Source organism: Oculina patagonica, chromosome 12 (genome assembly GCF_052425735.1).
Source record: "Oculina patagonica isolate OP01 chromosome 12, crgOcupat, whole genome shotgun sequence".
Taxonomy (NCBI): Eukaryota; Metazoa; Cnidaria; class Anthozoa; order Scleractinia; family Oculinidae; genus Oculina; species Oculina patagonica.
In genome coordinates, this window is record NC_135769.1 from 12,996,732 (window position 1) to 13,023,198 (window position 26,467).

Below are 26,467 nucleotides of genomic sequence, written 5' to 3' on the forward strand. Positions count from 1 at the left end.
TCGAAATTCGTAATCAGTAAAGAAATTTTTGGTTATATATTTTATATTCCAGGCGTAATCAATCGATAGAAATCGATATCGGAAATCAATCGATACAATCGATATCTATCGAATTTAAATCGGTAATCGCTAACAATCGAACTCAAAGAAAAAATTATTATCGATTGCTGTCGATTGAGAAAATCGATAATAATCGATGACAATCGACAGTAATCGATAACAATCACTAATCCCAAGGAGCCCCAGGAGGTGTTCGTTTCAAACATATAAGACCCATACAAGATGGCGTTACTATCTAGTAAACAATACGAGACCGGCTTTCAAATGGTAAAACATTTTATTATTTCAGCATCTTGTCCTGCCGAAGTCCAGCCTGGGGTCAAGGCAGAATGTTCATCAAGATCCTCTTGGTTTAAAATTATTTTTAACTATTCCGTTCCTCCCAGGCAGCGCTCAGAGCGCTGTTGATTGCACCTTGCACGTCCTTTATGAACCTATGAGAACCTATGGCGTTCTCGCGTAGGTGAAAGTTCAACTCGATCCTTTTTGCTTATATTTATGGCGTTGCTATAGCAAGACTAGAGGGTTGTACATCGCTACTTTGGCCGCAACTTCCTGTTCTAATTTTGAACCGCGCTGAAGTATCAATAGTGTTCTTGTTCTTTTAGTACAAGCTTTATCGGTTTATCGATTGACTATGATTGACTACGCCTGGTATATTATAGTTGATCATAGTTACTTTTTCAGGGGGGTTTTCTGTGGGCCACATGTACGGTAGATTATCGTAAGATGTTAAGTGCTATCCCCCAAAAACAGTTTATTACATGTACGTGTGAACACAAAAAATAACCGGGCATTCAATGCAAATTCCTTCCAAGCCGAAGAATGTGAGCATACCTAAACCGAATTGCCATACAGTCTGCCTAAGAAAACTTTAATCCCCTCACCCAATCCACATTTGAAATTAATTACAGATAGCTAGGGGATTTTGCACGAGTTTTGGGATCCTTTTTCGCAAGGAACTTCGGGAACCAATATTGGTCATGCCGTAATGCATGTGACTGCAAAATAATCTCGTACCCAGATCTTCTCAACCCTCGGAGGTGGTAAGTATCAAAACACATGAGTCTGGATTTGAACGCGTGACCACGAACTCACGTGTATGCTTCAAACCGGAAATTCAACAAATTCGCGTGAAAGATGTGGCCGTGACCGCTTGTGTTTTTCGCCGCATGCGGAACATGACAAGCTACGGCTGTGATATAAAAGCTAAGTATCAGGTAGATATTGAAATATACGTACTTTTTGTAAAATATAATGCAATAAAAGCCTTTATTTAGACACGATAAAGGGATTTAATTTTCGAATGAATTCAAACCCGCGCATATTTCGCGTGACTGTAAACATAAATCGGTTTAATTATTTTGATACACTGCCCAAGTTTTCTTTATTCGTTTTAATAAGTTAACGTGTCGATTTAACGATTTTGTAAAAACCATTTTTGGAAAACACCTGTAATAAATAATGTGAGCAAATATGTAAATTATGTTTGTCTCTCACGTTGTCTCGTGTCGCTATGTTATATAACGAGTGACGGTGACCTTTATTTAGCCGGTCGGTCAAAGTATGCCGCCGCTCGCATTGAAAACATGGCAGAGGATGAACTACCACTGTCGGGCAACAATGAATTTAAGAAAGCTTGTTTGCTTAGGAATCAAAATGAAAAGAGGAGAAGAGATCGGTTTAATAACTTAGTGAGTGAGCTATCCGTTGTTCTCCCTGTAACGGGAAAAAAACTAAGCAGAAACAACGTACTCAAATATACGATAGAACACTTCCGACAAGCAAAGCAACTCGCAGCGAACTCAGAAGATATCAACTCGACGAATCGTTATGGAAGGTGGCAGCCCGATTTTGTTACGAACGAAGAATTCCGTCAAACCATGCTTGATGGCCTCGATTGTTTTGTGTTGGCTATCAACGAAGCTAGCAACATATTTTATGTCTCCAGCAATGTATTCTCTTCCCAAGGATTCGCCTGTAATCAGCTATTAAACAGCAGCATTTTAAACATCGTGCATCCAGACGACCAAAGAACGATTTATTCACTGTTGACATCTATCCGTCAAAACAGTCCTGAAAGCAACAGCCCTCCGCAAGTGTTTACCTGCCGGTTTCGTTTTGGGCCACAGATTCACAAGTGTGATAACAGCTTCGCAGCTTTTCACTGCGCGAGCAAGAGTTTTAAAGTAGCGGGTCACAAGCAGGAAGACTGCTGCAGTATGGTGTTGCTTGGGCGAAAACTAACTCTTCCAACAGCGAATAAAGCTGTTGTGCTCTCTGATACGGAAAACGTTTCCAAATTTACAACGAGGTTGAATAAAATGTGGAGATTCGAGTGTGTCGAGAGAAGTACAACATTGGTCCTGGGTTACTATCCATTTGAGTTACTAGGAAATTGTTTCTATGAATACTGTCATTCTGAGGACTTAGAAAATCTTACAGAGTATCACAATATGCTTCCATATTCCGGAGTGATAACAACCTGCTGTTATCGGCTGCTGACCAAAGGACAAGTTTGGATTTGGGTGCGAAGTCGCTGTCATGTTTCCTATAGTCAATTGGATTCAAAACCTGATTCTGTGATTTGTGTGACTTGGCCAATGAAAGACACCGAATTCAGTACATTAAATCAAGAAGAAGTCTTGGAGAGGGATCGCAGACTGTTTTCTCAAATTCTTGAAAAGAATGGAGAAAAACTACCTATGTCTTTCAAAAGTAATGCTGGAAAATTCCCACTCTCGTCATCGTCATTATCATCGACCCAAGATGCTCAAAGCAATACAGAATTGAAACACATAATGCCACCATGCGAGGAAATGCAGATGAGGATGGTAACAGCACATCCAGGTATCATGTCACATACACTGGATAACAACAGTGATTTGTCCTCAACTTCAGACCAATTCTCACAGGGCATGGCTGGTTCCCAATCTGTCCCGGCTATGTGGTCCATTGATACTCAAGTTGACAGCACTGCAATTTTGGCGCCGAGTGATGGTCATTACAGTGTGAATGAGTCCTTGGTCCACCCGGTCCAAAATGTGAATGTAAACAGTTTGCTTTTAGAGGACTCTGTTGAAATGCCTGAATCTCTGTCATTTTCACAATGGGCACTGCATTTACATCTGAGAGAACAATACATAGGCCTTACTGAATCCATTCGACAGCAGTCAGAGCAGATTACTGTTATTCAAAGGCAGCTTGCTATTCAAAAGGAGTTATCTGAGCTCAGTGATGAGCTAGAGGTGCAACAAAAACTGAAGAAACAGAACCGCCCCAATGCTTTTGAAGAGACAAGAGCTGTTATTCTTCAAAAGATGAAAGAACTGCAAGGTTGTACTATTGTGTCATAGTATTATCTATCAGCTACTGTTAAAGTTTTCCAATCTTAAATGATGGGCCATTTACTGGCCATGGTAGTCAAAATGTGAGGTATGAAGTGGTTTGTTTTTATATGCCTTATTACGGTTTTCGATTCCATTTTGATGAGTAGGCAAAGTGGGTAGAAATTACAGTGTTTGTATGGGAATCCAACGGCAAATAATTATCTTTTACAAAAATTAAATTCTGGACAACTTATGAATTGTAAAGTTGAGATACAAGGTAAAAGTTTTTATTCACCAAGTTTGAAGGATGTAGCGGGGCTAGAAAGCATTCAGTTATGTACGTCGGCGAATAAAAACTTTTGCCTAGTATCTTAACTTTACAATTCATAAGTTGTCCAGAATTCAATTTTTGTAAAAGATATTTGCTGTCTGATTCCCATACAAACACTGTAATTTCTACCTGCTTTGCCTACCTGTCAAGATGGCGTCAAAAACTGTGAAAAGGCCTAATTTAAGCATCTAATCTAACCTCAAGACCAAGAAATCCCAAAGTTGAATTCTTGGTGATGTTTGAATGTGAAAGTGTCTGATAAAATTAATCATTTTTCATACATTCAAAATGATGGAAGATGCTTGCCAATACCTTGTAATAAAGGGGTTTACATGTGAATGCAGTCATTTGTTGTAACCCATAGGGGGGGGGGGGGAGGAAGGGGGGGGGGGGTACTCAGGATTTCAAGTGACAGGGATGATCGAATGGGGGCAAAAATCAACACCCCAAAAAATCCCTATGGCTTCCAAAAACAAAAGTATTTTTTTTATTTTTGAGCCCGTAATTCAATTGGGATTTGTCACCTCGGGCATCAATTTTTCTGAAGCTTTACTTAAGCTGGCTTAACCTGACATGTTTTTATTGCAGCCATTTTCTTAATTTAGAGAAATTTCCATCCAAAATTCTGGTTATAGGCCCTGGGCTTAAACAACTTCCTAAGGGGTTTTGTGTGCATGGCCTTATAAGCGGAGCGGCTTATAATTATCTGGGAGGGCTTATGTATAAAAAAAAATATTGTTCGAAACGAGCCACAGGAGTGTTGATCAAAATACGTTTAGTAAGTAGTACTGTCATTCAGAAGAGGGGGGCTTATATCTGGGGGGCTTATAATCGGATGTATTTTTTTGTTCCCAGGTAAATGGGCCTATAAGCGGAATTTTACGGTATTTTATTCAATCATGAATTTCATGATGGCACTTTATAACCTCTATCACTTTTTACAACCAGCCAAAAATGTAATCAAAGTGCCCTTTGGGCTATCTCCTGTAACCAGCATGATAAATAATCACATTAATTTTTGTGGAAAAAAATAAAGAGAATTGCTTTCTTGGTCTAAAAAAAAACATGACATTTGCCACACAATTTGTGTTACTTTTGCAATTCAATAAACTAGTATATATATCATGTTTTGTTTTTAACATTAACAGAACATTGTTTGATTGTATAAACAAGCACTTTATATGATTTAATTGTGACAATCGCAACATGATTTCCATTATTGTATATTTCTTTCAAACAGTTATTGTCCAATTGCATAAATAAACAATATGTTAAGATAAAACACAAAGAGAGAATGAAATTTTCGCTTTCTTTTTCAGTTTTACTGTGCCTTATCCATGTTTATTTTGTTGTGTTGCAATGCCATCTTATTTTGAATCATTTGGTGTGAAAATTCCCAACCTTAAAGCCCTCTCTACCCCTAAGCCTTTGACCAAGAGACCCCCCTCCTCTCACTACCAATTTCACATACTTTCTGGCACTGATATCGTAATTTTCATTAGGGGGCTAGGAATATTTCTACTCCCCTCTGAATGGGATGCTAGTCCATTGCAGGGTTCCCCCCCCCCCCCAGCATTATGTCGCCGGTACCCATTTATACACCTGGGTGGAGAGAGGCACTATGAGAGTAAAGTGTCTTGCCCTAGAACACAACACAAGTGACCCTGGCCGGGGTTCGAACTCGACCGCTCGATGCGGAGTCCGGCGCTCTAACGATTAGGCCACCGCGCCTCCCATTATCTTAATTATTAATAAATTACTAATTTATTGAGGTTGTCCAGATACTTTTAAAATTTTAGTTTTCATTAATGAGAACTACCATTTTAAAAAGTTTTGGTTTGCTGTTTATTAAATTTTGTTTCAGTTTTAATCTGTAAATAAAAGTCTTTGCAATCATTTGTAGGAACAACAAGTGTGATTTAAGTTACTTCTGGAGTTTTGAATTGTAAAACTCTCTAAACCAGATGATTAAAAACACAGAGCAAGTTCTACAGTTGTACGCTCTAAATGAACATCACACAGTAATGACAAAAATATACAAAACAACAGGAGCTAACATTAAATTAAAAGATATATATTTCTTTGAGAGCCGAATCTAAATACATAAGCACTGATGGGTGATAATTCAGGGTGGGTGGGTAGGTAGTGCTTATTAGCACTCAGACATTTTTCATGAGATTGGAGGGGGGGGGGGTGTTTTGTAAATAATTTCCAGGTAAAAAAGGGTAAAGTCTGCCTTTGAGCCTAGTGGCCCATCAGACTGGAGCTTATCACAGTTTCAGTAGCATAAAGCAACTAGGCGTATAATTTTCTACTCACCCTGCTGGATTGGATCACAGCACTTTATTGCTTCACATAGAAGCAAAGAAGTGACGTCTGCACACAGGCTAGCTAGCATGATTGTTGTTGTAATCACATAATTGATTGGCAACTAGTTCATTGTACCTAGTGACAAAAAAAGTTTAGCAGGCCTAGTGAATTTGATTTCAGAATTTTATGATGTCACATGAAAACCAAGAATACCATATTTATTTGATAAAGCTCCCTGGGCACATTTTTGGACTGTTAGAGTGGGCACTTATTTGAGGTGGGCTCTTATTCAAGGTGGGTGCTTATTAAATGTTCACCATTTCAGCAAGTAGTAAGTTTATTTTGCAACATAACATTTAATAATTACAAACTGCGAGAAGTGGGGTGGGCGCTTATAAACTTTTCCTACCTATAGGGTGGACGCTTATCTGAGGCTGAGCGCTTATCAACTTTTCCTTCCTTGGGTGGGCACTTATTCGAGGTAGGTACTTATTTGAGGTTGGGCACTAAATTAAATATAGATGGTATGTATATAATATATGATTTATTTTGCCAACAAAAACAACAAAATTAATGCAAATCCAAAGCAATTAAGGCCACCTGAGACAAACAACTTAATTCACAGAATTAGTACTAAGATGGATTTAGCAATCTCTGGCTGCCAATAGCTAGCTCATTGCAGAAATTACATTTTCAAAAGTTAGATACAATGAACTCTCTCAGGACTTAAACCGCTTAGCGCAGTGTTCACCTTAAAGAGAGTTCTGTTACAGAAAAACATTAGCCAGGACCAGCCAGCCAACTATCTCCGCCTAGCTGGTGGGTGTCTGCCTTAAAGTGATGTCCACATTAAAGAGTTCAGTTACAGACAAACATCAGCCAGGACCAGCCAGCCAACTATCTCCGCCTCTGGTGGGTGTCTGCCTTCCACTTTGAAAGAAATGACTGTACCTACAAGAAGGCAAAATGTGGGAAAATTGAATCACAAGCACACAAAAAAAGGGAATTCAAATAACAAATAAAGGAAACCTCATTACCAGTATATTTTAGTTATGCTATTTATCTTCTTTCCCTAATCTCTCCATTGTTTTGTTTTTGCTTTCTCATTTTTGTTGAGTTATTAATCGGGCGTGGCCGATTTAAGGTTTACCCTTTGGTCGTCCTAGAGCGTAGTCTCCTGGCGCGGCCAAAAAGACGGGGATAGCTCGGGGTTGCTACAAAACCGCTACGGGTGACGCATACCGCAATGGTTTTCATTTTAGTTTTGACAGGAAATCGTTGCAGGCACACTTGGTCGACTTTTGGGTTAATGTGTAATCAGGTTGTGTTTTTTTGCTTCGGCGGAAGGACAGAGAAAAAAGCTTACGGTGCAAAGTACAGTATGGGGCCCAGTTCTCGGCCACTTTTGACGTAAACTTGTATTTCTTACCTCAGAAGAACCGCAGGAACTTGAAATTTCTCCCAGAGCTAGCTACATTATTCAGCTTTTTGGTGTAAAGCTATCGACCGGTCAAAAATTAATTTGCCCGAGCAATAATAAAAATAAAAGCTCCATTTGTGGGCCCAGTTCTCGGCCGGCCTTGGCCCAGTTCTCGGCCACTTTTGACGTAAACTTGTATTTCTTACCTCAGAAGAACCGCAGGAACTTGAAATTTCTCCCAGAGCTAGCTACATTATTCAGCTTTTTGGTGTAAAGCTATCGACCGGTCAAAAATTAATTTGCCCGAGAAATAATAAAAATAAAAGCTCCATTTGTGGGCCCAGTTCTCGGCCACCTTGGCCCAGTTCTCGGCCACTAAAAAGCTTGTGCGTAATTATCTGTAAAAAAATGCTCAATTAATTTTCACAGTCATAAAATCACTCTGTAAACCTATTTATACTATATCGATCCCAAATTATTTTTATGATGCTTTGTTTTACTTTAAAAAAGAAGGATTTTAACGCGCCTAGTTGCCTATGTGCAGGTTCTGGCAAAACCGCATTGAAAGATTTAGGTGTTGTAGAAATAATAGACAAGACAAGAGTCAGCTCAAAACTTAGAGATAAGATTGAACTTTATTTTTAAAACATTTATTTCTTTCATTCTGGCAGCAGCAGATGAAATTATATTAAAAACCAAGCGCTAAGCTGTGATAGCGAGCAGGGTGGCCGAGAACTGGCAAATACGCAAACGTCGCAAGAAAAAATTTCGAAGTAAATTAAGACCAAAAAATACAACGGTTCAACGAAAAGTTAACTAAAGCAGAAAGCTGAATTATTCTACGTTTCACATGCCAAAAATTAGCTCGTATGGTGGGGGCTTTTGGATAAAATACGAATTTAACTACATCCATGAATTTGGAGCCGTAAACAAACAACTTTTTCGGGAATGCAAATTCACCTACCTCCGCGTAAACTCGACGTGTGAGCTTTCTATATCGAATTGAACGATCAAACTCAAGATACTTAAAGCACATGAATCAGTCTATCGTTTGAAGGAAATACCTTTTTCTTTTGATTCAACTGGAGTGTGAAAAAACGCGTTAAACACAAAGTGGCCGAGAACTGGACCCGGCCGATAACTGGGCCTCATACTGTACTGATATTCACCATTGTGAAATTGCACTTACTTTGACAAGTTAAAGTTATTTTTGTAAATGAAAAAGGTAACGTCATTGATGTCACGCAGTGTTTTTTTTTACCAAACTAGATGGTTTGCTGGTTTCTGACTATGAATGGGGATGTGATCTTGCGGTATATTTTTTGAGCCTGACTCCGCCGTAAAACTTTTTTTTTTATTTAGCAAGAACTGTGTCGATTTTCATTTCTGAACAATTGGTCGTCAAGTCGTTTGTCACAAAGAGTAGAATGTTTGTACAGCATGTTTTGGAATTATTTTAGATTTGGTTAGTAAGACGCTTCTGAAGACCTGAGCAAAACATTGGGAATGTACAGTATTAATAGGAACTTGAATGGAATTTTTCACAAGTTGGATAAAGGTATCAACTGAAAAAAATGGAATTCAAAATGAGAACTTGGATTTTGTTGTAATTAAATTTTATCGCGGATTGGATGCATAATATCACGGCTTTGAAAGTCTTCAAATAATTAGAAAGGTTCCTTTCTTCGTTATGATCTTGTTGTTATTTTCATGTATTGATTATTCGAAAGTGGTTTTCGTTGATACGAAAAAAAAAACGGGTTTTCACTGAATTGCTTGAAATATTTTTAGACGTGATAATATTGGCTTAATCAAATTACATTGTGCACGAAATATTTGTTATTCTTTTGTCTTGAAACTTTGAGGAAATTGAAATTTTTCTTTGACAGTAGTGTATGAAAGGCATTTTATAGAACTGAATAAAAAATAAGAAACATTGATAAAGGTTATTTCAAAGATTTATTTTGCCTGATTTTGAAGGGTTTCAGGAGTTTTAAAGAGTGCTGGTAAACGGCTGTATGTTGTTTGTGATTACGGATCTTATTTAGTTTCGAACGCTCTAATTTTTGAAAGGTTAAAACAGGTTAAAACCGGGCGGTTTCATGAGTTTTTTGGGTAGAAAGGTACGGTGGTGGTCAAAAAAAAAAATGTTTAGAAAGGAATGACTGTAGTAGCACGTAAGTCGGAGGTTTGCGTGAGTCACGGGGTATAGTATGCGTGAGCTGGATTTCCGGCGTCATAACGGCATGTTTTGTTTACTGAAAGATACACTCGACGTTTAGTTAGCTTAGTCGGCTTGGGAAACTATTTTAAAAATGAATGTTGTAATAGTTAATTAATAGTAATCTAGAATTAACCCACTCTCGATTGGAGTCTGTTCTGGATTCGCGCTACCTTTTCGCCGCGAAGGAATTTTGTAAAATTTCGCTAGTGGAAAGAGGTACTGTAAGAACAGTATCAATAACTCAAAAGGAGGAACTTCTTTGTAGCTCTGAATTAAGACGTATGATAAAATTTTAGAATAAGAAACTTTCGATATATGGTTTTCATATTGTTTTTGTCAATTTCCTTTTTGTGGCAGATTTTTTGAGAATCAGCTTTTCTTTCGTGTGATGACAGACACAGGACAGAACGAGAGGTGGATGAGAAAGATGCCGAAGATGAATAGGCACCGAAAAACGACAAGAACCGTCAAGGACTTATCTTTAGAGGGCGGGGAGTTTTGGCATACTGTATTTCGAGGACTGGACTGGACTAGTAAAACGCGGACTAGTAAAACGCGGACTTGTAAAACGTGGACTAGTATAACGCGGACTAGTAAAACGCGGACTTGTAAAACGCGGACTAGTAAAACGCGGACTCAGGTAAAACGCGGACTTGTAAAAGGCGGACTAGTAAAACGCGGACTAGTAAAACGCGGACTTGTAAAACGAGGACTAGTAAAACGCAGACTTGTAAAACGCGGACTTGTAAAACGAGGGCTTGTTAAGCACGGACTTGTAGAACGCGGACTTGTAAAACAAGCGCTTGTAAATCGGATAAAACTAAACGGTTTAGCGAGCGAAACAATTTGTGTTTGAAGCTCTTGTGTGTTTCTTCGACGGCATATTTCTAGCTTTTTTGAGCACTCTATGGTCTGTTTTAGCGTGGAGATGTTTTTGCAGTATAGCACATGTTCGTTCTGCAAACCCCCACTAAAACAACCGGATTGATGCTATGAGTTGTGTGCATCTGTTTCTTTCTTTCCACTACTTGACGTCTGTTGAGTGCAGTCGTTTGTATTGCTCGCACGAGGTAGAACGGGGCCCGTCCAGAAATCAACAGTCAATCGTAAATAAAGGTGACGGGCCTACACGACTCCTACGTTCGTGACATTAGAATATTTGCCGTTAAATGTTTAAATTCGGTCTTTCGACCTTATTTGCTTCTGACTTCTTTCTGAGGGTACTGTTTTAATTTGGGGGCAGTATGTGGTAAATAAAGGTGACGGGCCTACACGACTCCTACGTTCGTGACATTAGAACATTTGCCGTTATATGTTCAAATTCGGTCTTTCGACCTTATTTGCTTCTGACTTCTTTCTGAGGTTACTGTTTTTTTGAGACATTATGTATTGAAGAGAGCCGTAAGATGATTGTGGCCAAGGAATTCGAAGTGTCTAGAGGCGTTTTACAAGTCCGCGTTTTACTAGTCCGCGTTTTACTAGTCTAGTCCAGTCCAGTCTACAAGTTAAAGACACATCAAGACCACCCCACTGTGAATTGCCATAGCACAGACAAAATTATAGTCAATATCTTATGTGTTTTTAAGAGAATTACATAAGAACCAAGGCATGTCTTGTCTTGCCTTACATTGACATGCAATAATTTGGAAATACTAAGCTCGTAACAGTTTAAGACAGAATCCATCAGGAATTTGAGTAACATTAATTTTAGTTACGCAAAAATTGAGCACCAGAATAATTTAAATCCTTGTGTTCTTTCATACCTTGTTAAAGGCTTGACATGTGATAACATCAACATAACACCAACAACAGTTCTTTATCAGTGGGGATTGAAGAAAAAAATGGAAACATCATCACACAGTTGACCCCCATGCAAAAACACTCCAGGGTGTCACGGGACTGTTTGGTGTCCGTCTGCCAATTTCTAACTTCAAATTCCAATGTTAAATTCACATTAAATTTTCAATATTTCTTAGTTGTCTAAATTTTACTAATTCTTTTAAAAAAACTATCACCTGCCAAACATCCCCAAAAATCACTCAAAAAATTAGAAAATACCGCAATACATAGATACATGGGATGAGTGAAGTTTCCTTGGATTCCTTGAAACACCAACAAGATATTTCCGTTTAAGGTGGCTGATAATGGGTTTCAGTATTTCCCAGTCCTTATACTTTGGTTCAGGACTAAAAGCCTTCATCAATTGCTATTACAGTAATGGTATGAAACAAATGTTCAATCATTCATCAACAAGTTGTGATCATTTTCTTGACAATAGTAGTTCCCCGGTAAACAGTTGTAGTACTGTCCCATCAAAGTGCAATGCCTGGAAAATACCGAAAAGCACACGACCTTCAGGTGAAACCGCACCTTACAGTATTACCAATACACTGCACTTTGCTAAGTCTTAAAACTTTACATTGTCTAGTCGTCTACTTCAATCGTTTATTTGTATTGTGTGAGATACATTTATAAATTGAAACCATCATGTCATTAAGTAATAATGCAATCTCGACAACGTTCTAGATATTATATTATGCACACTAATACAGCTCATGCAAGCCCTGTGACTTACACAAACACAGTCGGACTGAGTGCTACTTAAGTAACTGCTTCGTGGTTTCTGCTGTACTGAACCCTGCCTTTCAAGGCAAAGCGCCCGATTTTAAGCTTCTCAAGCTTCTCAATGTTCTTGTTTTTTCTTAAAATCCCTCTTAGCCACCATGATGGACTATGTAGTGTGCGAGTCAGTGAGTTTCTGAGGTGGGGCTACTATCAAGAACCAACCAAATTACTGGTTCTAAAGGTGCATTAAGTTTAATATTGCACCAGCTTGAGAATGGCCTTTCTATAGGGTAAGGGGGCTGGTGGGATTTGATAGATGGTGCCTGTTATAATGAGCCCCCTCTTAAGCAAAAATTTCTACCCTGGCCCCTCCTTGTAATCCTAATTTTTATATGATAAAGTAAAATTAAAACTTATCAAGTTAAATTGCAGTTTAAGGGGGGTCCTTCTTAACTACCAATTTGTTGCTAAGAAAGATATCTGATCGTCAAATTTTGGAAACCGAACCTCCTATGGATGAGATTTTTGCACAACTTAGTTCTATTGAAGAGTCCTTCAAAAGTTTCAAAACACGGCCATATTTGACAAGTCATGTGACAAGAATAGAAAAAACCCTAAAACTGAAAGGGCGTTAAGATATAAGCATTAAAATCAGTGTCAACAGACTAATAACGTCCATGTGCTTAATGCCTTGTATGGTTTTTAGGGAATTCGCATTATTATTAAAGTTATGACGTAATGAAGACTCGTATTTTTGGACTTTCTTCAGTAGCGTCTCTTTCTTAAATGTAAATGGTAATTCCATACAAAGGAATATGAAGAAAGATATGTTATCTCTACTTCTTTGAAAAAAATCGGAACTTTACTTTTCTCTCAAAAGCTTTAGGGATTTTAAATTCGCGCAGTTTGGGACTGGCACTAGTTAAGCGCATGCAATATCAATTTTTTCAATTCAGTTGTCCTCCCCACCAAAAATTCACCGTTGAGCATTGCTGAATGCTTCTAAATAGTCCTCCACCAAAGACCATCTTGAGGAATTCCTTAGCAACTGCTCTAGATCTGTAGTTAAGAAGGTCCCCCATTAAGTTTTTTAGTGTAGATGTTATGATGGGAAGTGATTGGGAATGGGGTCAATGGGCAACCAGATAGTTGGGGGAGTTGAAACTGCTTAGTACATAACAAAGTAGGAGCAGAGCCCGGGTGCCACAGGCGGCTTACTTTTACTTTTGCTATCCTGAAAGCTTTTCAGAGCAGGGCGCCCAAGATTTCTTACAGAAGAGCCTTTGGACAGCCTGCAACTATTCTAAGAGCACAGCTTTGTGGAGGGTATGGGGGCATGCTCCCCAATTAAATTTTAAATCTTATTTTAAGTAAATTTTTCGGATGGTCCCCCTTTTAAGCTATATTTTTTTAGCCTGGCTTCCTCTCAAATCCCACCAGCCGTCGTACCCCATAAAAAAATGAGCACTTCCTTTGCTTCTCTAAAAAGGAGCAGTTATTTATCTGTTGGCATTATTTCCTCATTCCCTAGGGTGCATTTTATGTAGATTATGCTCAGGGCCTTTGGGCATATGTTTTTAAGGCATTCAAAAGTTTTCTTACTAATAAACAATGCTCTAATTTGGCATACACCAGCACTGATCACAACAGTGCTTTATGCATTGCCCTAAATGCCTGGTTTCTATTATGGAAAAGATTCACAGTGCAGATCTATTTAGAAGTCTTGTCCCAGGAGCAGGGCTGGAGATCAATGAAACATCTACCATGCAGATTAAGTGAACTACCGGTACTTTGCTGAGAAATCCATGAATAGCAAGCCTAAATGTTATGAGCTTAAGTTTTCTTTCTAGGCTTCCTTGCCACCTTATTTTTTTTTTCTATCTATGTTGTCATTATTTTTCTTGTATTTGCTGCGGTAAATAAAATAATTAAATGTGTAGTTCAATAAATAATTATCCATACCTACCCCAATGAAGGGATTTTACCTAAGAACCCCCCCTTGGACCCCTCAAATCCCCAGGAATTCTTAATTCCTTCTGTGGAGGGAGTATAGACATTTTATGGAACCACATAATCTGTAAAATGTGACTTTTTCCTAGAGTTATATTTCCATTTTCTTGTAACAAGAGAAATTTGTTTTAATTTAATGCCAAGATATCCTGGAGTGGAAAATTTCTGCTTTTTGTGTCCCAGAGGGAATTAAGGTAAAATTCAGGTAATTTAAGTCTGCATGTACGAGCCTAGAGGCCCATCAGGCCGGAGCTTATCCCCATTTCAGTAGGTTGAAGGGACTAGAAGTATTTTTACCCCCCTGGAAGAATGAAAATCCATCACAGGGTTACCCCCAGCAGTACATTTGCCAGTACCCATTTTAATATACACCTGGGTGAAGAGAGGCACTATATGAGGGTAAGTGTCTAGGCCAAAAAAAAACCACAATGACCCCGGCCAGGGCTGATACCAGACCCCTCAATCTGGATTCCAGTGCTCTAACCGTCAGGCTACCCTGCCTCCCCTCTAGCTTCCACATGGGGGGGAAGGATATTAATTCTTCTCCCTCCCCACGGGAGGGAGGAGAAGAGGAGAATTAAGGGATGTTGTTAAACCATGCATTTGGTTGTGTTCCTTTGGGATCATTTGGAGCTGGATCAATGATCCAAGAACACTCGGATCATGGTGATCGATAGAACCATGGTTCTTTCGATTCACCATGATCTAAGCAAGCTTAGATCAATGATTTTGATCCAGATAATTTCAAAGGAATGCACCTTTAGCAGGGTTCTCCCAACAATTTTAAGTAGACAGAGAAAAATTTCAAGTAGCCAGCGAAAATTGCTTTTCTTGCTGAGCAGTCCCCCAAAAATGTATATATATTTTCACCAAGTGGCCAGTGTCGAGTAGAAGGCAATTTTCGCCGTTCACCTGAACTTCTGGAGAACCCTGCTTTAGACTCCCACCAAAACAGTCACAAAAACAACCTTACCTGTAAAACAGCTTAAATGATCATGATGACGAAGACCCAACTGATGACGTAACTGAGACTTCTGAATCACCTGAAGATTCTCCTCCAAAAACTCCAAAATTACTATCTAAAGCTAAGAGCCAATTGCTCCACTCAATTAGCTTCTTGATTGTTTTTAATTGTCTTTCTTGTCGTTTAATTTGTTCAGCAATATTTTTATACTCCTCCTGAAGTCTTAAGTGTGTTGCAACTTGTACACTGGACAGCTCAGGTGGAATCTTTATATTTTCTAGCCAAAGAAGGTCTTCATTTTGCTCATCATCTGATCCCATTTCTACATCACTGCTAGTGCTTTGATTGTCTAGAACATCTATTAACTGATCGCTAGGTGTTTGCAGAAGCCGAGTAAAGAGGCGCGGGTTAAAAGCGGTTCTGATGTTTTCCTTGTGGTTTTCTGCTTTGGTTCCATCTTGTTGGTCAGACGGTTCCTCAAATGGGTCGGGCGGGGACGATGCCCAGTTATCGAGAGATGCAGGATCACTTCTGCTTCTGGGAAGAATTCTTGCAAAGCGTTCTCTGTCCCGTTGCAGTGTTTCAGTTTGATTTAAACAAACTTTGTTAAAGCTTACAACCGTCGCTGTACAAGTGATGGTTTCTGGTTTGGAGTTCCACTGATTGTACGAAATGTAACAAGAGCTTTGTAGCCAGACCCAAGACTGCCCTTTAGTGAGATGTCGATAGTAACAAGTTGTGACCTTACCAACACGAATTAAAAATTTGTGGTACTGAGCAATATTGAAAACGTCTTCAGGACTACAATATGAGTAAAAAGAAGTTCCCAGTACCTCAAACGGCAAAAATCCAATAACAGAAGCCGCTCTGTGATCGATGTAAACATATTTCCAATCCATGGTAAGACGATAAGAGAATTCCTTTTGAGCGCAGTCCGACGTTGTCAGTAATCTATTCGGTTGAGGGTGCCTGGTCTTTCCAACAAACACAAGGCAGTTTGGCGTTTTCTTGTCATCGCACTGATGAATCACTGCAACATTACAGCGGACCACTTGCCACGAGCTGCGCGAATAAAAACGTCCACACTTCATCCGCAATACGAATGTGAGATTACCTTTGGCGAGCATTTCGGTTTTATCGCCATTTTGGGCAACAACGGCCAACTGCGACCAAACTTTCAAAGCGTCCTCTTCGTTCAAGTAACTGAACAAACTTGTCCCAATGAGTTCGTCGCAAAGATATCCCAGCAATGAGAGAACACTGTCAGACGCGTATAATATATTCCCGTTATTTTCAGTCGCAATTGTAAAAGAATCTAACGCATCTGATACAATCAAATTGAATTCGGGATCTGCAGTAAACGAAGGCTGCCAGTTCAGAGCAATTCCGTCTCTACCGCCCCTCGGAAGAGACTTAAGTTGTGACTGATTCTTACGTAAATAGCTTATAGCAAGCTCGAGCACAGCTGTTTTTTCCAGTTTCCGACCATCTTCAGGCGCAACAATTCCCGCTAGCTCCTGTACGAGTATGTTGAATCGATCTCTTCTTCGTTTCTCGCTCAAATTTCGGCTGGAGCGTTTGGTTTCGTTCGCCGACCCAGTTCTTTCAGTTCCGTGCGAACCTTCTTCTCCGTCTTGCATATTTAATTGAAATGAGCTTATTTCCGATCACATTCAACATTTTTAGTGAGTCTTATTTGAATTACTCATCTATATCTACAACGGAATCCACGTGAGAGACGTTGGATTATATTACACTGACTTCACCACGTTTATGACCGCTGAGCGAAAGAATTTGGTGACAAAAACGTGACTTTTATTTTTTGACTGGTAGGGCGTCAGTCAGATTTCCATTGCACTGTTTTCGGCGGATTTCTTAGAGTAATTTCGCTTTTCTGGTTCCTAGGTAAAACAATATTAATATTAAAAAGCTTCATGAAGTCTTAAGCATTGAAATGTATTGTTTTAGAATTTTTCTGCGAGTTGCAAATAATAATCAACGAGCCTCCCCTCTCCTAAGTAATTCAAACATTTCGTGACATGAATTTGCACGTGGTCCTGTTGTATTTCACGTTAGCGAGCAACTTGTCACGTTCCATAATATCCTGTCACGTGTGAAGGAGGTTTTTTTACTTTTGAAAGTGACGTGTATGTCAAAATCAATCATGATCTGTAATGAACAGTTGCAAATCTCATGTTACTAAACGGCATGTGCCAAACGAACCCGAGCAAAGGACGAACTGACAGCAGGAGCCTGCTGATAGAAAACGTGAATTCTCGTAAATGGCATGAATAGCTTTAATAACGGAATCGTGCAAAATGCGATGTTTTGCAATATACAAACAGCACATAAACCAAGTAAAGACGATGGGAACATAACGATAAGGTTCCGAAGCTTCAGTGTCACAGAAATGGTCCTATAAAAAATTATTTCATAAGAATATATTAGTATCGAGGCTGAAATTTGCGAAAATTTAAGAATATATTAGAATAAACCCGAGGCTAAGATTTTGAAAATAATATAATTGTGTGTGTTGAGATACAATTATCTGTGTTAACAGTACAGTATAAAATTCTTCCATTCTCTAATCGGCAAAACTAACCAATAAAATGATAAAAACCTGCACTAGCTAACTGTTCGGTGCTGATGATAGTTTGATGTACGGTACATGTAATACATATGTATGGTATATAGCACAAAACACATGGTTTTTCAGCCTAACATCGGGAAATCTGCAAGGGGGCGAACTCGCTCAAAAATATAGTGTAATCAGTTATAGTGAAAGAGCCACCTTAAAATTTTGAAAATTTAAGGTGGCTGTAAAACCCCTTCGTGGAAATGTTTTTATCTTTGCAAAAAGTTGTATCTTTACATGTTAATCAATGTTCAATATAAATAAAAAAAAATAGGGGTCACCGAGCTCGTTTTTGAGTTATCAGCACTTAAAGCCACAATTAAGGGTGTTTTTAACAGGTTATACTGTTGCTATAGTAACAAGTGACGTCATGAAAATAACCACAACATATTCACCAATCATTGGGCATTTATTTCATACCATTTTTGTAGCATCAACTGATAAAGGTTTGTACTGAGTACTGACCCGTCAAAGTATAAGAGCTGGCAAGTGTTGGAAGCCGTTACCAGCCACCTTTGAGCGAAAAAATAAATGAACGCGCGGGGGGACGTGGCGGGGCGAGGCGAGAAGCTCGAGAGAAGCGAAAAAAATAAGCAAGAAGGCCGTGTATGATCGATTTAGTTGAGTTCTTGTCATGGTGTTGTAACTCGGAGTTTGCTCGCTGCCAAATAACTGAATGAGTTTAAACCATAGTTTCGGTAAATTGAGAACATGAGTTCCTCTAAGCAGTAATTTACAGATTTCAGAGTAAATAGATCTTAGGCAGATTCAGGCACGATGATAGAGTAGTAGCAGGAGCGAATGAGAGGCGGCTGTATTCGAAGGCTAGAACGATGAGCAAAATTATGTGCAGTGGGCACTACAAACTATTATTAAAGCCGGCTGGTAGCTATTCGACAAGTTTGACAACTGACTTTGAACTTGAAAAGAATTTAATACATAAATAAATACTACAAATATAAACTAAAATATAAAATACTCTAGCTTAATTAACATAAGCTTACCTTGACCTTGTTTCTGAAGAATGTCAGTGGAAATTTGTCAGAAATGTTTCGTGAAAGCTAATTTGAGCATCGATGGCAGAAACACCAGGAACTGTATCACTCATGGCTTGAAAAGAATATGATGCAAATGAATTATTTAGTCATAAACTTGCCGAAAACAGTGGCACAATAAGAGTTTAATATAAGCCGAAAACGTTTACCTGTAAGTAGTAGTCTCATTGAATTGTAAACTGCCCACTCGGCCAGAATTTGGCCAAACTACTAGTATCGTGTATTGTCACCCATGCCTCTAGCAAGTTTGCGGTGATATGTTTGTTGACTTCTGTAGGATGAAACTTCATCAGTGATTTAACTCCTCATAGCGCGTGTTAGTTTCTGCCCTGAAATTTTACTGAAGGATCTTTTCCATCTTGTGGACTCAAAGATCAATTCATCAAGGAACTTGGCGCGAAAATTCTGGAGATCTTGACGTCACTCGCTGACAGTACCGAACTCGACAGTTATCCAGTGGTAAATGGACAATGGAATCATAAAATCGTAGAATTGGAATTTGGAAACTAAGACTGGACTTACGTAAGCTAAACAAGTCTCGAAAATTCTTAAAGGAGATTACTTTTCACGCCCTAAAAACCTAGAGACTCATTTCTTATTCGAAGGCTTCTGTTCGTAAGAGCAGAAATGTGAAGAACACCTATACGACTAGACTCTACATAACAGAAATTGCATTGTTTCAAAATCTGCTCCTTTAGTGAACAGAATGTAGCCTGAATAGATTCGTCTTGGATGCTAACAATTAATGCTATTTCTACTTTGACGTAAACTCTGCGTGATGAATTTATTCTCGGAATAATAAAATAAACTTGTTCCATCTTTGGCCACCAACTTGTCCGTTTTACCAGGCTTTTACCTTTTAAAACCTCTGGTAAATTTTTGAATACTTATGTGCTAAATGGATTCAACTGCAGTGTGGAAAGTTTGAAATGCTTTGTTTTGGCAAATCTTTGTAAAAGTTTGCTTTTTGTTTCGTAATTTATTTTTCGTGTTCAGTGGCTCATAGCCACATTGATTAAGACCTATAGGACTTTAAAACAGCGCAAACCTTTCCAAAATAGCGGCATCGGACAACAATGACTTGGAACTCTCAAATAGCATGAAGATTACAAGATTTCTCACTAAATCTTCACTACTTTGGTATTATTTTAGAACTTTTTGTTAGCCTTCATAAAATCGCATTTTATTCCATAAACATTCAAGATTTTCAAAGAAAACGCGCAATGTTTATTGATCGACCAAAATCATAAAGCGTCCAGTTGTACTCGTTGGCATTTCTACCGATAGGTATCACTAGTAATAAGTACCTACATGAATAGTTTTCTTGGTGTCCTGTTTTTTTTCCCTCCACTTATTTAGTCTTCCTATCAGTCTTGGGGGAAGTTTTTACATCGTTTTGAAAGGATACGATAAAGTGCTTGCTAACGAATAACATAGTTGGATAAATTACTTTCCTCAACTTGTGTTTCAGTTCACACTAGGATGAGTAATCCGTCTAGTATGACCAGCTTGTCAAAGACTAAGGGCTTCTTCATATGATCCCGGTTGACCGGGCTGGCCCAGTTACCGAGATATCGGCCCACTCCTATTTTCTTTGTAAAATTTTTGATATGTTCATATGAGAAGGCGCGCCAGCCCGGTTACCGATATCTCGGTTTCTGCAAACGAGATATCGGCAACCGGGAAGAAAATTTTTCCATATGAACACTCCAGCCCGGCCGCCGGGACGCAACGTTTTTTGAAAAAATAGCTTCCCTTTCTTAACTGGGAGGTCAAAATGGCATTATTTTGCCTTGGATATATTTCCACTTCAGAAATATGCGAATTAGCTTTATAAGTAGAGTTACAAGGGTCGATAAAGCTACGATAGTCGCAAAGGATGCAACTTCATGTGTCGCAATTTTGGTTTCGGTTTAGGGCCTGATAACATGAGCCGGGCTGGCCCGGTTAGCCGGGCTGGCTCGGTTTGCCGAGATCTCGGCACGTCTGTTAAACACAACAAAAATCAACTTCGCGATTACATGACAACCGGGCCAGCCCGGTTAGCCGAGATCCCGGTATCGCGATGCCGGGATCTCGGCTAGCCGGGCTGAAAATTTTCCATGTAATCGTGTCCAGCCCGGCTAAGCGGGCCAGCATTAAAGTTCTCTTCTGAGCACAATATCCGACGAAAAAATGAGTTTCCCTAATGGTCGCGGGTCGCGGGTCGCGGGTTTCAAGTCGCGTGTCGCGGGTTTTGAAAAAGTCGCGGGTTTTGAAAAAAGTCGCGTGTTTTTAAAAAGTTGCGAGTTTTCGATAGAAACCGATTATTTCTCAGTAAAATTCATTCAAACAAATTTAAACTCGTTTTCTTGGGAACTACGTTACAAAGTAGCCAATTACTTTGCGGGTTAAACAATCAAATCACGAACTTCGGAACAAACTCCCCAACTTTGGTCCGGCTAAGTTTGCAAGTTGAGGAGGAACAAGACATGTTGCTCGAAAGTCATGTTCATGTCGGAAATTCAGGTGAAGAAAACATGGCAGCAGCGGTAATGTTTCAGCGATTCCAGTGGCTAGAGTTACAAAATATTTGGTTCAGTGAAGTTGAAGAGCCTGACGTCGTTTCGCATGAGCGATCTGTCGATAAATAAATTTTACGTCGGCTGAAATTTGGTCAAATTTAACTTTTTATATACAGCAAATACATCTTTAAAATTTTTGTGAGGCTTTAACTTCAATGTCAAGTCTTCTGCGTTTGTAAACCGAATGAAACTGGACGGCTTTACCGATCTTCACGTGAAATTAATTTTATACAAATGCGAAAGAGTCAGACAAATTTGAATTAAAAGTCGCGACACGTTTACGGCTCAATTCTATTTTTATGGTACGTGTTTTCTTCCGATGATTTAGCGAAGCAAAACCATTTCTGTCAACATAACTACAGAAGGGTTTTTAAAATCTGCGCCAGTTAAAAATATTTTAAAGAGTTTTTGCCACAGAATACTAGTAAAATATATTTATCAACCGTACGCGTTCAATCATGAATACTTTGGTTCAACTTCATGATCGCTCGCGCGCAACGTTGTTTTCAAACTTAAAAGCTTGATTGCAAATCATGCAATGTTTGATACCCAATTTGAACATGTTGTTTTTTTCAGGACGTGATGCAACGGACGGTATATGTAATCCTTATCCTTATACTTACTGTAGGTCAGAACGTTGATACCGACGCCGTGCTTGTTCAAACAACTATTTTGAAACTCGAACAGCTAGAATCGCTGAAATATTTCTGCCACCACTTTGTAAGGTGTCTCGTTCCTCCTCAACTTGCAAACTTGGGAAGTTCAGAAGTTCAGTCGGCAAAGTTTGGGAAGTTTGTTCCGAAGTTCGCAATTTGATTGTCTAACTCTGAACTCGCAACGTTACTTCGTAACGTAGTTCCGAAGAAAACGCGATCATTTTAAAACCGGCGTCTTTGCAACCGGTTTAAATTTGTTTGAATCAATTCTACTGAGAAATAAATGCATTCTATTGAAAACTCGCAACTTTTTAAAAACACGCGACTTTTTTCAAAACCCGGGACTTTTTCAAAACCCGCGACTTATTTAAAACCCGCGACACGCGACTTGAAACCCGCGACCCGCGACCCGCGACCATTAGGGAAACTCCGAAAAAATCAATGGTACTCCTTCGAAATAGGATGTAGAGGTAAAGTAATCTATCCAGCTGCATAAGTGCAAAACATTTAACCACCAAATTGCCGGAAAAAGGTGATCAAGATCATTCGTGCTCTGATCATTCGTGCTGAAACCGGGCCGAAAGTCGTCTCGGCAAACCGGGCCAGCCCGGCTCATGTAATCAGGCCCTAGTTAAGGGCCTCTTCATATGATCCCGGTTGACCGGGCTGGCCCAGTTACCGAGATCTCGGCTCACTCCTATTTTCTTGTAAAATTTTGGATGTGTTCATATGAGAAAGTGGGCCAGCCCGGCTACCGATATCTCGGTTTCTGCAACCGAGATCTCGACAACCGGGAAGAATATTTTCCCATATGAACGCTCCAGCCCGGTCGCCGGGACGCAACTTTTTTGAGAAAATAGCTTCCCTTTCGTAATTGGGTGGTCCAAATGGTTTAATTTTGCCCTGTATCTATTTCCACTTCAGAAATATGCGAATTAGCTTTATTAATAAAGTTACACGGGTCAATAATGATAGTCGCGAAAGATGCAACTTTTTGTGTCGCCATTTTGCCTTCGTTTCTTGAATTTAATCCCCGTCAACCGGGCTAAAATTTTCCATACGAACAGAGTTCAAAATCCGTCCAGGTAACTGAGACAGCTCGTAAACCGGGCTCATGCGAAGAGGCCCTAAGACGATTCAAACGAATTTATTGTCAAAACCACTATTAACACTAAGCCTTCCTCTCCACAATCTTGCGCCGCTTCTATTATAAACCACTGACACGTTTTTTTCTGTTTTCAAAAGATGCAAACCGATATGGAAAGGATCGAAACGGACATAGCTGATCTTAATCAACAGCACGAAGAGGCTGACGCAGACTATGAGTATGCAAAAGAAGTCTTGGAGGATCCCAGATTTGACACTGGAACGCTTCAACGCGTGATTTCAAGCCTGGAGGAGATCCTGGAAAAGCTTCATCAAGAGAGCTTTGATTAATAAAAGACAGAAACCCATAAGGGTTGAAACGTGTAACGCGCGCGCACAGCGTTTGAATATTCATTTTGCTAAGTACCATATTTGGAAACACGAAAAATTTGTACGCGAATGCTTTATAATGACACACGCAACATAATTTTTGGTTTTGCGGTAAGTTGCTTGAATTTCGACCAAAACGCCGTAAATGTCTTACAGAAACTAAAGAAATACATTAAGTGTATCGAAGCGAAGTTCTCCAGACTACTTCGTGAAGATGAAACAGGGGAATTTAACCAAATTTAAGTTTATTCAACCAAGCTTGTTCAAAAACAAGATTACGCCATCGAGCGCGAGCTAGCGCGCGCTGTGAATTTAATCCAAATATAGTCATTTTGATTGGTTAAATGTTTCTCGTGATTTTCCAAATATGGTACTTAGTGTAAACGAATGTGCAAACGCTTTGTACAATGCGAATCATAGGGAGTTACACGTTTCAACCCTTATGGGTTTCTGTAAAAGACGAAAGGCAAATGTCTCCTACAGCTATTTTTTCTCGCGAAGGTATATTTTTTTTCCTCTAAAGAAGTTGATTCCAAAACCGGCCTTTCCTGGGTGCACTAATGCCTGCATAGATTGTCGTCTCCAGGGTCTTCTCGGTTTTCAAAATAGTGTCAACAGATATAGTAAAGATTTTAAGCTATTCAGCCTCACGAAAAACATCAACAACAATCTTTAATGTACTCTTGCCTTACAAAGAAATATTGACACAAAAAGTAATTAAAATAAGAGTACTGGCTGCCTGGAATAACCATAGGGGCTAGTGGAGCCAAGCAGCCAGTTGACATTAGCATTAAATAATAAATGTTGTTGATTGAATCTGAGTTTTTAAAATCATGTGAACCGTTTTCCCGTATTTAGAGTTTCTAGAGTACAAAATATAACGTAAAAATAACACTTCAAAGGCCTTTTAATAGTGATATTTTGAAGACTATTTTATTCATTAAGGCTGCAGTCTTAGAGTAAGGCAAGCATAGGTAGCCTGAAATTCAGACTTCCCTCTGTGCTCGCCTGCTTGCCAGCAGGCGAGCACAGAGGGATGTCTGAAATTCAGGCTAAAGCATAGGTAGATCTAGGTATGGTAAAGTTACGAATTTAAAACACTGTTGGTCTCCAAGAAAGGGGATAAGATTTGGCAGTTGCTAGTGGATCAGCACGGACGAAAACAGCGATCCCTCAAAAGTAATCGACCTCCCGAAATATCGTTCTCAAATGTATTGAGTTTCTGACAGAAGAACCCAACTGGTTTTTAAAGTGGCTAATAACAATCTATAAAGAAAATGAGGATGAAAAGGCCACCAAACTTGAAAGAAACGAGAGGCTTTCTTTCGAAGCTTTACTGTCAGTTTATTAACTGAAAATAAAGTAAAAGTATTTTAGTTTAGTTGCCATTTATTAAGAAAACAATGGATATGCAATGTTTTGAGTAAACTCGTACTAGTCGTTTAATTTATATTTGAGAATGACGATATGGACTGAAGGAATGGTTGGAAACATAATTCTGCGGTAAGAATAGAACACTTAAAATTGTTCAAGTTAAATTGCTTTACATTTAGCCAAAATTTTAGTTCAACCAGTTGAAATGCAAATAGAACGCGCGGATCCACTAATTTTTTTCCGGAACAGGCGGACGACCTTTGCCGGATGAATCTGAGGTAGTATTTTTGTTCAGTAGCTGTAGCTTTGTAATTCGATGTTTTCATAGTGCAGCATTTTCTTAGTAATTTGAGAATAACTTTCTATAAGTAGCGTTAAACTGAATTAGTTTTTTTTATATAGCTATAGGCATTGTCATCTTAAACAGCTCGCATGTGTAATAAAACTTTCTCACAGGTTTTAATTTAAATTTTTTTAGCGCATAACATATTTAACAACTTTATTGGTCTCATGAATGTTAAAAAATTCTGAGAAGGTCGAAGTACAAATGAATGCTTAGTTATCCTATTCTTGTCTATGTTTGCCTGTCTTCCGAAAACACCCCCCTCCCTCCTCCCCCAGTACCCATTTCTGACACGAAAATACAAATCCACACAAATAGTAAGCAGACGATTGCTGTCCTCAATAGGGAGCTTGGTGGAGTACGGCCAGTTTGGTCACAGAAAACAAGAGTTTTCTACCAACTGAGACAAAAGTTCAGTGTGAGACAAAAGTTCATGGATCGAAAGCGTGATAAATTAAGAAAATGCCTGATAGAAACCTCGAGGTAACAAAAGAAATTATAAATTGCACGGTCTACCTGCGTTAATCCGTTCGCTCGTTATTTTTGCGTTCGTTTCATAAGCTTTCCTGAGTCGTCACCTTCACTGGCATGTCATTTAGCTATAAAGCTTCCCAGACTCGCGCCATTTTTGTTTTGGTCGTCATGTGAATGCAGATAGAGCTTCATTCTGGAACGAAACTCGTTCCGGAATAAAACTCATTTCGTTATCATGTAAAGTGGCGCGAGTCTTTAAAACCAGTCACGGAATGTAGTAATACAAACCCATGCTATTCACCAGAATTACTTCTTTTTTTCAGTTTCTGTCAAACAGATGATAACTTCAAAGCAGGGTTCTGTTTTTCTTAAAATAAGTTTCATCCTTGCTATTTATTGCACTTTATTGTAATTAGTTTTTTGTATCAGGTGTTTGGTTTGAGTCCACACAGGATTTCTATTACCTATTAATCAGCTCAGCAAATTGCTGATTGTAACAGAATTAACAACGGAAATGGGACCGAGTGAAGTCCATATCAGTGAATGTATCATGCGTAAGTGGCGAGGATATCGATTGGCGTAAAGAGAGATAGTCACTGTACTTTTCAGCAACAACGTTTATTACTTTAAATTAATTAATCAATCATCTTAGTGACACATGCAATGCAGTGGCGGAT

The 26,467-nt window shown here is 39.1% G+C and overlaps 2 protein-coding genes across 2 annotated transcripts; one reads left to right on the forward strand and one right to left on the reverse strand.

The window, feature by feature from the left end:
• Positions 1–1,606: 1,606 nt before the first annotated feature.
• On the forward strand, positions 1,607–4,354 carry LOC144631940 (neuronal PAS domain-containing protein 2-like). The gene has a single exon (XM_078490516.1). It carries the CDS (start codon positions 1,650–1,652, stop codon positions 3,414–3,416), a length of 1,767 nt encoding a protein of 588 aa, XP_078346642.1. The 5' UTR covers positions 1,607–1,649; the 3' UTR covers positions 3,417–4,354.
• Positions 4,355–5,547: 1,193 nt separating this feature from the next.
• Positions 5,548–16,969, reverse strand: LOC144631941 (circadian locomoter output cycles protein kaput-like). The gene is made up of 2 exons (XM_078490517.1): positions 15,223–16,969; positions 5,548–6,981 (listed from the first exon to the last, which is right to left on the reverse strand). Exon 1 carries the CDS (start codon positions 16,851–16,853, stop codon positions 15,243–15,245), a length of 1,611 nt encoding a protein of 536 aa, XP_078346643.1. The 5' UTR covers positions 16,854–16,969; the 3' UTR covers positions 5,548–6,981; positions 15,223–15,242.
• Positions 16,970–26,467: the final 9,498 nt, after the last annotated feature.

What these genes read in the sequence shown, in the direction of transcription:
- LOC144631940 (XM_078490516.1), top strand. Translation starts at nt 1,650, where the DNA reads ATGGCAGAGGATGAACTACCACTGTCGGGCAACAATGAATTTAAGAAA.
- LOC144631941 (XM_078490517.1), bottom strand. Translation starts at nt 16,853, where the DNA reads ATGCAAGACGGAGAAGAAGGTTCGCACGGAACTGAAAGAACTGGGTCG.